The sequence below is a fragment of the Notolepis coatsorum genome, assembly GCF_963971535.1.
Source record: "Notolepis coatsorum genome assembly, chromosome: 12".
NCBI classification, from domain to species: Eukaryota; Metazoa; Chordata; class Actinopteri; order Aulopiformes; family Paralepididae; genus Notolepis; species Notolepis coatsorum.
Genome location: NC_140176.1, coordinates 44,962,033 through 44,976,423, shown reverse-complemented (window position 1 = coordinate 44,976,423; position 14,391 = coordinate 44,962,033). Strand labels below are relative to the sequence as shown.

The window sequence follows — 14,391 nt, the reverse complement described above, 5'->3', positions numbered from 1 at the left end:
GCCCTTGTTAAAAGCCTCCAATGCTTATTAGTGTGTGTGCGTTTGAACGTTTGCATGTTTCAACCATATATTTTTTTTTACCTCCTATAATAGTGGGGGTCGCGACTCTCTGACACCGTTATTTTGGGGGTCGCGGCCTGAAACCTTTGGGAACCCCTGGCTTAGTTCACACTAGGGCTGGGCGATTAATCGATTAATTCGAATGAATGATTTAGGAACATTTTCTAAAAGAAAAAAAAAGTCCGGTTCCACAACAATACGCAGGAGGAGAACTCACATCTCTGCCAGGGGAAAGTCTCCAGAAACACCTGCAGCCCCGTACACCTGGATGGCACAGTCCACCACCTTACAGCCCATTCTGGCTGCTGCCACCTTAATCATGGCGATCTACAGGACAGAGTGAACAAGGAACACACACACGTCCAATAGACTGAAATCAGCTGCTGGAACCAGAGTGAGCAGAGACCAGGAAGTAAGATTCCACACTGGAAGCTCCCGATTGCAATTAACTTATTAACGCCACAGAATCTGTGACGTTTTGAGCTTATTGCTCTTCATCAGACTAAGGACACAAAACTAAAAGGGCTTCCCATTCATTGACCGCCGGAGGTCGCTGTGGGCATATGGCCGTTTGTGCCAGCGCTGTAATGAAATGGGGGTACATGCCAATGTTTGTAGTGCTGAAACTATATTAAATATTATAGCTAATATGGATCTAATGACAGTCGATTGTCATTGAGTTTCTTCAGGTCAAGTTGCAAAAAACTGATACATTTTTCATCAATACATTTCCCGTTTTATACCGTGGTGAATATCAGTATAGTTTTAGGGTAGTTCTGTGTAATCTCGGGGAAACGCTGCTAAACAGCGTTTTAGTGCAATTCACTAAACGCGTTGCCATTCCTCGCTTGGATCAACAATCAATCTGAAATCAACACTAGATTATCGGTATTATGTTTCATCATGCATGCATAAAAGGGGGGGGGGGGGCGCCCCTCCGTGCTTTGATCGCTACCAACGGGATACGTTACACACAAGCTCCGATCGCGGGGAAAGTTATCGGATCAATGCAAGATTGATAACATAGTCCTTACCTTGTCTGATGTACTGCAAAAACAATAATTCCAAATACTGGTCGCGATCGTGTATCCAACATAATCCAGCATTGAACATGAACCCGGGGGGGGGGGGCGGACCCTCGTCGATGCATGTGTTATAAGCGCTTGTCTTGCCGGAGTATTTAGACCACGCCGCAGCTCGGCCCAGACAACAAGCCACATTGTTTCAAATGGAGTGCAATAGTGGCCGCAAGTCGTTAGGCGGCGTATCGGACCTTTGCGATCTCAGACAGAATGCCACACATTTCCACAGCACAGCAGGATGAATTATTAATGGTAATAGCGAATACAAGAAATAACGAGTATACTTGTTGGCAGAATTCGATTGGTGGGCTATAACGAGTTGTTGGCGGCCATTGTGTTAAGAAGCCCACCGGTGTCATGTGACATGACTACCCAGGAAGTCTCTTATACCCTCCTTTTTAAAAGAGAAACATTCTGGATCTTCACTAAACTAAAGAACTCAATGAAGACTTTGACATTCATCCCTTTTTATGATCTATAATTATTGTAGTCTGCTTAATTGAATGCCTGAGGTTGCCTTCCTCATTGTCTTGCCACCCTATCTATTTTGTTTTGCCCCTCAGTACATCAGTGGACCTTATTCTGGTTATTATATCCATTATATCTTCCATGTTCAACACTAAAGTTCCCTTAGAGATGCACCTCTAAAAAAATTTTATTATAGATTTTCTAAATATAATTATTGCAGTCTGCTTAATGCCACCATATTCAATTAGGTTTGACCTTATTCTGGTTATTATATATTTTCCCCATGTTCATCAACACTGCTTAAGGGTGCGGTTACACCTTTCGTTTAATTTTCGTATCATTGTCATGCGTTTCGCCGCGACGTCGTGCGCCTCGAGTCACACTTTCGTTTTTTTTTCGTTTTTGTCACCTGAGCACACTGATGTAGTACACTGCCAAAGCAGTAGGTGGCAGTAGGTGGCAAACATGAAGGCAATTTCAACCAATCAGAACTTGAATGTGCCAATACACTTCCTGGAAGCTCCAGCAAAGAAAATGTCAATAAGGCAGGCGCCTATGCCGCGCCACCATCTTGCCTATTTACTCAATGCAGCAATTCTTTTTCAGCAAAGCCTAATAAAAGTGCAATAAACAAAACGGATACATTCACTGTGTGTTCTGCCTGTCATTTGTTGATGAAACAAAACTAACATCAACACAAGTGACCACCAAGAGCGGATAGTTTAGTCTAAAAAAAGATCGGTAGCATTGTTAGCTGCATGCTAACGTCAATGGAATTTGCCATTATAACAGTATAGCATTGTGGCTAGAAGCTAACGTTAGCTCACGCTACTTAGCCAGCACCAAACTGATGATATCGGGAGCTATCAGTGGTTAGATAACATTAGAGACAACGCTGTGTGTATTAAACAAAGGTGAATAGATGACTGGGCCATTTTGTTTAATGCTTGTTAAGTTGAAAGAGGAGCTTTGAGCTAACAGGGTTTGATGGCTAACACTAGCTCATGTTATCCAGTGGCAGTGCCAATCGGTAATGCTAGCAGAATGAATGGATGTAAACTTTATTTAACATATCGCTGCTGTCGGGACAACCTCATAACTCCATTTCTTTTATTATATAAATCAACTCCGTAGATCATCCTCTATGTGTGTGTGGGTTTTACAAAGTTTAAACAATGGGAAAGCATTAAACCGAGCATCTGTCTAAACCTCCTAACTCTATTCACCCTCAAATCTGTGTTAGTTTTTTTCATCTGCTGAAAAGTTGGGTTTTTGGAATTATGAGGTTTTGTCCCGACAGCAGCGATATTGCATATGGGTACAATACAAACAATTGTTAAGGGAATGCAGACTGTTGTAGCTTGGACTGGGGTCCTTATAACAATAACTTGACAACACATAGTAGCTGCAGCTATTTGGTTTGGGACAGTGTCCACCGGAAGGGCACGCAGATGGTATCTACTGCGCATGGGCGTTTTCGCAACAACGGCTCCGTGCAGACTACACGCTGTTGTCGGCGCGTATTTTAGCGTTTCTCCAAAACGCAAACACAATTTAGCGTTTCAGCCATATCCACAAAAAAACGCCAAAAAACGCATTTCTGTGTAATAGGGACATGAAACGTATTCAAAAACGTATAAAAAAAACGCCACAAATACACTAGTCTAACCAAGTTTCCTTAGAGGCGCCGCTATATATCAAGCCCCCCTGTCCTACAGTGTGATGGTCTTGGTCATCACTGTCGGGGTCTTTGCCTCATCGCGTTTAGATAAGTAATTAAGTATATATATTATGTAGCTTTAACACAGTATTTAGATTCAGTTAAGTACGATGATGTATTCACTCAGATAATTTCTTGTATCGTGTGTCATCATTTATGACCTACAGGTGACCTGACTGGGTAGGTCATGTCACATGACGGCACATCTTTAGTTTTGTGCCCTTAGTCTGATGAAGAGCAATGAGCTTGATAAATTACTTGCTCCGGTGTGTGGAATTTTACTTTGTAATCGACAGAACACAAGAGGGATCAGGGGCTATTGCTGTAACCATAGAGATAGAATAATGTATTCGTTGTTCTATGGACCTTTTCAGAAGACTTCTGTTGCTATGGCAACAGCTTGGGCCCAAGTGTACTTCCGTTGCTATGGCAACAGCTTGGGCCCAAGTGTATTTCCTGTCGGCCATAGACCTTTTCTAACCTGACAACATAAACATTCTGAACGGGCCCCTGCTTACTTCCTGTTGCAGTGTTTGCTCAGAGCAATTTATTATCATAGTGAGTCATAAGCCTCTGACACTCTAGGACTCATTTTGAAACCTTGCTGTCCAAACTGGTAATAAATGGCTCTTGTGTTTGCTAATACAATGGCTTATAGGAACTAAAGCCAGGGCCAAGCTGTTCCCCTAGCAACGGAATCCTTCTGAAAGGGTCCATAGACTGTTTCATTGGAATTCTGTTGCTAGGGAGCAGTTTTGACCCAAATGTATTTGCATTAGCAAACATTGCATCAGGAAATAAACTTGGGTCCTTTGGGGATGTCATTGTTGTCTCTTTGAAAGTGTATTGTATCGACACACACTGCAACAGGAAATAAAAGTGGGCCCATTCAGCATGTTTATATTGACATTGACAATGATTTAGTCATTTAGCTAACGCTTTGATCCAAAGGGACTTACAAGTTCTGTACAACAAGTCAGCAGGAAGGGTACAACTAAGCTAAGGGTAAGTAAGATTGTTCGTCAGTGTTGAACTTGAGTGCTACAGTCGAGTGCATAGTAGTAAAGACATATTAGCATAGTAGATTACTTAGTGGCAGAGTGCATACAGTAATTTATTTGTTTGCATTAAGGTCTACATACAATCTGGAGTCAGGTTTATTTGTACAGCTCATTATCGCAGCTGCTTCCCACGCCCGTTACCAACAACTATCCGGGTACCTGTTTGCGTGCAGCTCGGCCGCCCAGTGTATCCAGAGCGCGGGCGGCGTCGAGAGTCAGGAGGCGGGTCTGCTCGATCATCAGACGGCACTCTGCTATCCAGTGGGCCACAGCCTCCTACACATGACGTTCACAAGAAGAGAGCATGTTTGAAATTAGTTTGTTTTTGCTATAAACCTTGACCACTAGGCGTCAACATCCGTAAAGAGTTCAACAAAGTGACTAGTTTCTATTCACACAGTAGAGCCTATATTCCCGACGATGAAGCTGCCTCTTGTCCCGATTTTCACGTCATGTTGTTTTGAACCTATGTCCTATACCTTACCTTGACCCTAGCCTTATCTATCAACGCAAGGTCCTCGTGGGGGATGAGGTCTCGCCACTTTCAGGACATCCTCTGGCAGCGAGGCGTCATCAGTCACCCTTATCTGAAGGACAAAAACCCTCCCAGTTTCCCATCTCTCCCTCCATCTGTCCCCTCTTCCTTCCCTCGTCGTCTCTGCGTGTTCAGGGCGGCAGCCGTCACTCACATGCTGGTAGAGCTTCTTGCCGAACGCCTGTCTGGAGGCGGCGCGCTGGCAGAGCAGCTCCAGGGCCCTCTCTGCCAGACCCACCGCCCTCATGCAGTGGTGCAGCCTGCCTGGCCCCAGGCGCCCCTGGGCTATCTCGAAACCTCTGCCCTCTCCTGGGGAGACACACAGACACACACACACACACAGCATTAGAGACATATGGGTGTTACATAGACCCATGGAAGGCTATGCAAGCCATGTCATTTTAATTTCTCATTTATTTGTTTATTTGGAAGGGACAGCATGTATTAATGGACAATACATATACCGTAATGCACTGTAAATACACAGGATTTAGCAAGGGATGCTAATTTTCATCCTCAGTCCCCAAAACAAATCAAATACAGAAACAGAGTAATATAAAAACATGTTAAAACAAAAGAACAATCATTTACAAATACATGTCTACAAGAATATCATGGACAAGTCAATATATTTCGCTGTATTGATGCAGTAATTTGTGCAAAAGGAGCCCCAACCAAGTACTGAGTGAACATACATGAACATAATTTTCAGAAGGCTGACATTTCTATATTAAAAATGTGTCTTTGATTGGTCTTATGTAATATTCAAACTTTCTGAGATACTGCATTTTGGGCTGTAAGCAATAATCATCTAAATTAAAAACAAATAAAGGCGTGAAATATTTCACTTTGTGTGTAATGAATCTATAATCCATGAGTTTCACTTTTTGAATTGAATTACTGAAATAAAATAACTTTTCCACGATATTATAATTTATTGAGCTGCACCTGTATATGGTCACATGCTAGGTGTTCTAGATTTTTTTTTCTTTTTTACTTGAGTTTAAAAGTAGTAAAAGTTGGACATTCTCGAATTGTGCTAGGTAAACTGTTCCACAACATACTTCCCTGCACTGACAATACATTCTGACCTAAAGTTGTGTGTCGGCGCTGCACCTCGCAATCCTCTCTAGAGGTCGACCTAGTCCAGGGGTCAGCAACCTTTACTATCAAAAGAGTATCTGATTGGTATTTGCAATTTTCTTAACATGTTTTTTTTTTATCCACTTTTTCTATTTTCTATTTTTTTCTCCCATCCCAATTACCTGCTGTGCCAATTCTCCCCTCCCCTGTCTTGAACGTTGCTTGCATATGCCCCCCACTGGCCGGTTGTAGGGAGGATAGAAGCCTTGCATCACGTGTTCCCTCCGATACACGAGGAGGCAGCCTGTCACATCTTTTCACCTGCCAGCGCGGACTCTCATTGGCGAGGTGTAACGTGTGGGAGGCTCACACTACCCCGCCATTTCCTGTCTCTGCTGTGCAAGCATCCCCAACCGACCTGTAGGAGTCGCTGTCCACAACGTCCAGATTACCACCCATCGACTTCCACCTGCTAACTCTGCCAATTGAGTTAGTATGACGACTGGCCCAAGCCGGAGTCTAACCCGGTGTCTCTTGCGTTGGTGACGAGCGCAATGTCCGCTGCGCCACCCAGCCGCCCTCTTAACATGTTTTTTGAAGGTGAGTGTCGGATCTAAAATGACACTGAGATATTTGAACTGTTCAAGCTGCTCCCCTCCCAGAAACACATTGGAACTTTGCGTGATGATTGTCTTCCTTGAAACACTTTTCCATGTCTTCCTTGAAAAGTTTTCACCTCTTCCTTGAAACAACTTTTTATGTCTTCCTAGAAACTATTTTTCTTAGTTTTTTCAAAAGTATCTGTAATCTGATTGTTGTTTAGTCCCCAGTATTTACAATGGATCAGTTACCTTTTTTTCTAATGTGATTATTGTAATTAATGTAATCAGTCACTTCCCAACCCTGACAATACCTGATCAGATTTATAATGGAACCATAATGTTATGGATTTGCCAGTCTGCAACGTCAGTATTAAGCCAGTAAACGCAATGGGTTTAATTTATAACATTCTTTAATGTTCAAAATATGGAGCCAGAATGTATTTGAAACATGAAATGCATACCAAATGTTTGCGAGAAAATGTACTTTTATTTGCTGGTGAAACATTTTGATTGCATATTACTAACTAATTTGTATCAATTAGCCCCTTGCTTATTAGTACATTAGTGAAGATGGAAAGCCATGTCGAGAGAAAGACCTTTTCATAAACATCACATTTTTGCTTCGGTTTATATACACTAGGGCCCCAGTGGTTTCCCTAGCAACAGAATTCTTCTAAAAAGGCCTATAAATCAGCCGCTTACCAAGAATTATATTGGAGGCAGGAACACGCACATTCTCAAAGTGCACTTCAAAGTGGCCTCCATGAATGGCGTCTGAGCACAAGACAATCAGAACATAATAAAGCTTAAATAATCTGGTTTAATTACAAAGTAAACAAAACATCTATACGATAATAAACAATTTATAAATACAAATGTGTAGGGTAAGAACGCTCAAATATATAATAAAGAGAATTATGTTAATTTTATAATAAACACAAATGGAAAAGGTTGACTCTGTTACCATCCTGTCCGAACACAGTGAGCGGTCTGACCAGGGTCACTCCTGGCGTCTCCACAGGCACCAGAACCATACTGTGTTGGCCGTGCCTAGGAAATACACACATACAGCATGATGAAGAGGCCCGACCAGGAACACAGATAGGAGGGTGTATTCCAGCCCACCATCTCTGCCTAGGTGCATTTTTGCAGTGTGGAGTTCTCTCTCCTGATTGGATAAAGCGGGAACGGGAGCAGTTAATAGAAAAGCATTTTGGCCTTGTATTTCATAGGATAAATAGATGGATATTATTATTATAGAAGTTAAAATGTTTTCTTTGTTGTTAGTTTGTTTCTTACAGGATATTTGGCTGATAGGCCGAGGGACTTTTAGTTTGACAGGATAACGGTGATGTCATTGATTACTGTCAGCTGCGGCAAGGTGACAGCTTTGGTTTAGAAAGAAAACAACGCAGATTTTACCGGTGGTCAGGCCAAGTGATGAGAGAGTGGAGCCAGACAGTTTTTAGACCTCTCTCTCTGGATAAACTTTGTTAATCTCGCTGCTCTATATATAATTAGGAAACAAGAACGTGTAAACCCGAGTTGGACATTAAATAGTTGACACTACTTTGTGGTCGGTGCTTTTCTTGTGCGTGGATATGGAACGGGAGGATTCAAAGACTGAGAGCGTCTGAAGCTTACGGCATCAACAAGTTTCGGATACTACATTTTGTCTAAAAACTTGCTCATTAAAGACGGAATTTGGATTTGGACAGGCCTGACTGGAAAAAGGAACTTTTCGCGGAACGAAAGAAAAAAGAAGTCGTCAACAAGTAAGATGTATCTTGTATGATTTGCCTGAAAGAAGACGTCAAACAGTAAGCTGTACTATGCTGTATCTTGTATAATTTGCCCGAAAGTGGCGTATCCCATTGGAGCTATAACTAACGTTACAGAATATCAATGGAAAAAAGCATAACACTAACAGCTTGCGGTCTGGATTGAAAGTAAAAGTAATTAAACGCGCGTCTGGCTTGCGCGCTCTCCCCAGGTGACTGACATTTTACTAATTGTGGAAAGCGACTGCCGACCGGTGATTCAATAACTGTATCAATATGGAAGGAATTGAAGTCGGTGGCAAAAGGATAGTAAAATTGACGGAGAAAGCCATGCAGGAGCAAGCTGCTAAACGTGAAAAGGCACGCAAACACAAATTATCAACGCTAAATAACATGATGAAAGAAATAGTGATATTAAAGGAAGATGATGCAAACGTCAGCATTGTCAATAACAAAATGCGTGTTGATTTCAGTAATTTGCAACAAGAGCTATTACAAGTCAACACTGAACTGGGTCGTTTTGTGTCAGAGGAAGAATTTTGAGCCTAAAATTGAATCACTGAATTTATTCTTCTGGAAATGTGAGGAATGGATGAAAGAGGTCACAAAACGTTCTGAACCGGCTGAAGATGGTAACAATCAGGAAAAACCTATGGATACCAAATCTAAGTCTGGAACAGTAACAAGTAGATGCTCATCAGGCTCTCGCTCAACAAATGCAATCAGACTGAGTGCAGAGATGGAGCGAGCGGCTCTACAAGTAAAGGCCACCGCTTTAAATGAAAGGTTAGCTCTTGAGCAGGAAGAAGCAGACTGGTTAGCACAAAAACGATGCAAGGAGGCTCAACTACAAGCTGAGGAAGTGAGGTTTGAAGCAGAACAAAAAAGAAAGCTAGAAATACATGCAATGAAGACGGCTCTCGCTGAGTCAGATGCAAAAATGGGAGTTCTGGAAAATTATGAATGTACTACATCAAATGACAGGACTGTCTTAAACATTGAAAAGACAGATGAAAGAGAAGAGAGGAACTTCCAACCGCTATATCAGTGTGCCTCACCACCTCCCCCCAGTACACCAGAGGACGTGCAGCTTCCAGCAGCACCACTAACGACCAGCATATTAAAAGCAACAAAAGGGGAATTCAATGAAGGATGGGAGCTTCATAGCCTAAGCAAGGCTATCTCCCAACAGGCGAATGTCACAGAATACCTCGTGAAGAATCACAAAGCTTCATTACTTCCTGAGCTCACCATTCCAACATTCACTGGTGACCCTCTAGAATACAAGACATTCATCAGATCTATGGAACATGGAGTTGAAGACCGCACCAGTGACAATCGTGACCGTCTACAGTTTCTGTTGCAGTACACAAGTGGACAACCACATGAGCTGGTCAAAAGCTGCATTCACATGGAGCCTACTGCAGGCTATACCAAAGCTAAACAAATGCTGAAACAGTTCTTCGGCGACGACTTCAAGATAGCGGAAGCCTACATCAAAGAGGCTCTGGAGTGGCAGACAATCAAGCCTGAAGACGGTGCAGCATTGCAGTCATTTGCATTGTACCTCACAGGCTGCTCCAACACAATGACGGATATAAGCTACATGGAGGACTTGGAAAACGCATCCAACTTAAGAGCGCTGGCTAATAAGCTACCGTACAGACTCAGAGAATCTTGGAGAAGACACGCCTGCGACTTACAAGAAAGAACCAACAAAAGGGCAAGGTTCAAGGATTTCGTAGACTTCGTCAACAAGCAAGTTAGATACGCTCTACACCCGCTCTACGGAAACATAAAGGACAACACTACAGCCACAAAAGAACCAAGTCAACAGAGAACAAAAGAATACAAGACAAGGACACACAAGTCACAAAAGGTGTACGCTACAGCAGTTGACTCCCCCAAGGCTGAAATGACTAGAGGCATGAAGGAGAGCGACGAACGTGCAACATCAAAGACTCCAACCGCTGCAGTGGACGCAAACAGCAAGCCCTGTGGCTATTGCAACGGAGAGCAGCATACCCTTACAGTTTGTAGAAAACTCAAGAGCAAACCACACAAAGAGAAGATCGACTTTCTAAAAGGCAAAGGTCTATGTTTTGCGTGTTTGAAACATGGTCACATGAGTAACAGCTGCACAGACAAAGTGCAGTGTCAAGAATGCTCGACAACACCCCACACTGCTTCACTACAACTTTAAAGATCGCTCTAAAGACTCAAGAGGAAGCGAAGTCAACGGAACAAGAAGTGACAAGTGCTCTTGTACAAATGATGGAGGCCTTCGGTGTCACTGGGGCCGGAAAGGAAGATTGCGCTCTCTCGATTATTCCAGTGCGCGTCAAGGCACAGAAGGGAACCAAGGAAGTAACGACGTACGCGTTTCTGGACCCGGGTAGCTCAGCTACTTTTGCCTCAGAGTCGCTGATCTCACAACTGAACATGGATGGACGCAAAGCAAGCATCTTGCTGCGAACAATGGGATCAGAATCTGTTGTGGACACAAATATTGTGAATGGACTGGAAATAAGCAGCCTGGATGGAAAACAATTCATCGAGCTTCCAGAGGTGTTTTCTCGGAAAACCATTCCCGTCTCCAAGGAGAACATTCCCCGGCAAGAGGATGTCAGCCGATGGCCTCACCTAAAGGAGGTGAAGCTTCCCACTATCCAAGCTCAGGTTGGATTGCTCATAGGAGCAAACGTCCCGAAGGCAATGGAGCCGCTCCAAGTGGTGAGCAGCGTGCACAAAGGACCATATGCCGTCAGAACGATCCTAGGCTGGACAGTTAATGGACCGCTCAAAGGCGGAAGTGACGCAAGCCAGAAGAGCAAGCGGACAGCAGTGACCGCAAATCGGATCTCAGTCGCCAGGCTAGACGAGCTTTGGCAGCAGCAGTTCAAAGTAGACTTTCCGGACGCCGGACAAGATGAAGACATCAAGATGTCAAAGGACGATCACCAGTTCATGAATATGGTGTCACGATCCTCAAAACTTGTGGATGGACATTACAGTGTTTGCCTGCCAGTCAAGAACAAAACACTGTGCTTGCCCAACAGCAGATCAGTTGCCGAACAACGTGCGCTGAACCTACGAAAAAGATTCTCGAAAGACGACAAATTTTGCACAGAGTACGTGGCGTACATGGATAATATCCTCAAGAAGGGCTACGCTGTGAGACTCGACAACGCTGATCAGGAGTCAGCAAAAGGAAGAAAGTGGTATCTGCCTCACCACGGAGTCAGACATCCAGTTAAAAAGAATCTACGTGTCGTCTTCGACTGCGGAGCAAGCTTTCAAGGAACATCACTGAACCAGCAGCTTCTGCAGGGACCGGACCTGACAAGCTCCCTAATAGGGGTCCTGACAAGGTTCAGACAAGAGACCGTGGCGGTCATGGCCGACGTGGAGGCTATGTTCCACCAGGTCAGAGTCAGCGATGAAGACACCGACCTCTTCAGATTCCTCTGGTGGCCTGAAGGGAACTACGAAAAGAAACTCGTCGAACACAAGATGTTAGTCCACATCTTTGGTGCAACATCATCGCCAAGTGTCGCAACGTTTGCACTGCAGAAATGTGCAACGGATCACGAGGAAGAGTTTGGCCCTGAAGCAGCCAAAACAGTCAAGAAGAACTTTTACGTCGACGACTGTCTTAAGTCGACCGCCGACGAAGAGACAGCCATCACTCTTTGTGCTGGCTTACGAAAGATGTTGGCAAAAGGTGGATTTCGCTTGACGAAATGGTCGAGCAATAGCCGAATGTTGCTCAACTCGATCCCCGAAGAAGAAAGAGCCCAAGGGTTTCAAGACCTGGACTTAGACGAAGACAACCTGCCGGTGGAGAGAGCATTGGGGATCCAGTGGTGCGCCGAATCAGACCAGTTCAGGTTCAAGATCAACCTCAAAGATCGCCCGCACACTAGGAGAGGCCTGCTTTCCCTCGTCAGCTCTATCTTCGACCCTTTGGGGTTTCTCGCTCCAGTGGTGCTGCCCGCCAAGATACTCCTACAGGATATCTGCAGGCAGAAGTATGGCTGGGACGAGGAGCTACCAGATAACGTCATCCAGACATGGGAAAAATGGATCTCAGGACTGCAAAGGCTTGAGAACTTCGGAGTGGACAGATGCATCAAGACGAAGCAGTTTGGAGCTCCAGTCTCCGCACAGCTCCACCACTTCGCCGACGCAAGTCTAGAGGCTTATGGAACAACAAGCTACCTGCTACTGCGCAACGCGACTGGCATAGTTCAAACTGCCCTGATGATGGCAAAGGCGAGGGTCGCACCCTTAAAGTCTCCAACCATACCAAGGATGGAGTTGACCGCGGCCGTAGCTGCCGTCAAGATGGACAAGTTTCTCAAGAAAGAGCTCGAACTCGAGCTGCAAGATTCTATCTTTTGGACCGACAGCACAGCTGTGCTGAAGTACTTGAACAGCGAAAGCACAAGATTCAAGACATTTGTGACTAATAGAGTCATAGCTATCCTGGAGCATTCTCAGACCTCACAGTGGAGGTATGTCAATACCACTGTGAACCCCGCAGATCTCGTCTCAAGAGGACAGACTGTCGACGCATTCCTGAAGGAACAAAGCTGGCTGTCGGGACCAAGTTTCCTGCACTGTTCACAAGACCAGTGGCCCAAGAACCCAGATCCTGGAATGCTGGACGTCGATGATCTGGAGATCAAAGGAGTAGCTCAAGTGCATGTCATTCAGGCGGAAGAGCCGAAAGACGCAACGGGACAGTTGATGAACCATTTCTCATCCTGGACAAGGCTTAAACGCGCTGTTGCCTGGTTTCTGAAGCTGAAGGTCCTGCTTAAAGAGCTGAAAGAAGAGAGAAAGGCACCAGATGGAAAAAGCAAAGTGAGCCGGTTCAAAAAGGCTTTCCAAGGAACAGGCCTCACCTGCAAAAATCTAGCCGTGGCAGAAAAAGAAATTGTCAAGCACACCCAGAAACGAACCTTCAAAGAAGATTTGACAATGCTACTGGAACAAGGAAGGGTGAAGAAAAGTAGCTCACTCTTCAAGTTGAATCCAATACTGGATGGAATCCTGAAAGTAGGAGGAAGGCTGAGCCGAGCGGCAATGCCTGACGAAGCCAAGCAGCAAGTAATCTTGCCCAAAGACTCGCACATCACAAGGCTTGTGCTGAGACATATTCACGACAACACAGCTCACGCAGGAAGAAATCACATGTTGGCTCAGCTGCGTCAAAGGTTCTGGATACCTGGAGCAAATGGAGCCATCAGACAAGTGCGTCACCTGCAAACGGCTACATGGAACAACTGGACAACAACTCATGGCAGACCTACCTACCTGCAGGGTCCTGCCAGACGACCCCCCCCCTTTACAAGAGTCGGCGTTGATTACTTCGGCGGCGTCCTTCTTCACGAGTCTGAGGACTTTTGATGAACTTTATTCCGAAGGCAAAGCCTCACCTCGGGTGGGGAGAAAAAGATGATGAACCGAAGTCAAGTCTCCGTCATGGGCAGAGCGAAGATCAAGAGCTTCACTTCTTCAGTCTAGTTTAATTTTGAGACTTTAGATTGTGATGTTTAAGTTAAATGACATTTAGACGCCTTAAGTTTATATTTTTGGGTAATTGTTTCAAGGCTGTTGATAACAATTAGGGGTCGGTAATGTAGGTGCCTAAATGCCTAGTCTGGTAATTAAGAGTAATTTCAGTTAATAGCAGTTAATAGAAAAGCATTTTGGCCTTGTATTTCATAGGATAAATAGATGGATATTATTATTATAGAAGTTAAAATGTTTTCTTTGTTGTTAGTTTGTTTCTTACAGGATATTTGGCTGATAGGCCGAGGGACTTTTAGTTTGACAGGATAACGGTGATGTCATTGATTACTGTCAGCTGCGGCAAGGTGACAGCTTTGGTTTAGAAAGAAAACAACGCAGATTTTACCGGTGGTCAGGCCAAGTGATGAGAGAGTGGAGCCAGACAGTTTTTAGACCTCTCTCTCTGGATAAACTTTGTT

General features: G+C 44.3%; 1 protein-coding gene across 2 annotated transcripts in view; it reads right to left on the bottom strand.

Moving 5' to 3' along the window:
• The window catches only part of acad11 (acyl-CoA dehydrogenase family, member 11), a 90,815-nt gene that overhangs the window by 1,987 nt on the left and 74,437 nt on the right, over positions 1–14,391 (bottom strand). For both annotated transcript variants that reach the window (XM_084326465.1, XM_084326466.1), the window contains exons 15-19: positions 7,576–7,661; positions 7,314–7,385; positions 5,081–5,235; positions 4,551–4,667; positions 278–387 (exon numbers count right to left, since the gene is read on the bottom strand). In XM_084326465.1, the coding sequence (XP_084182591.1) occupies positions 278–387; positions 4,551–4,667; positions 5,081–5,235; positions 7,314–7,385; positions 7,576–7,661 (540 nt within the window). The remainder of the gene's footprint in view (positions 1–277; positions 388–4,550; positions 4,668–5,080; positions 5,236–7,313; positions 7,386–7,575; positions 7,662–14,391) is intronic.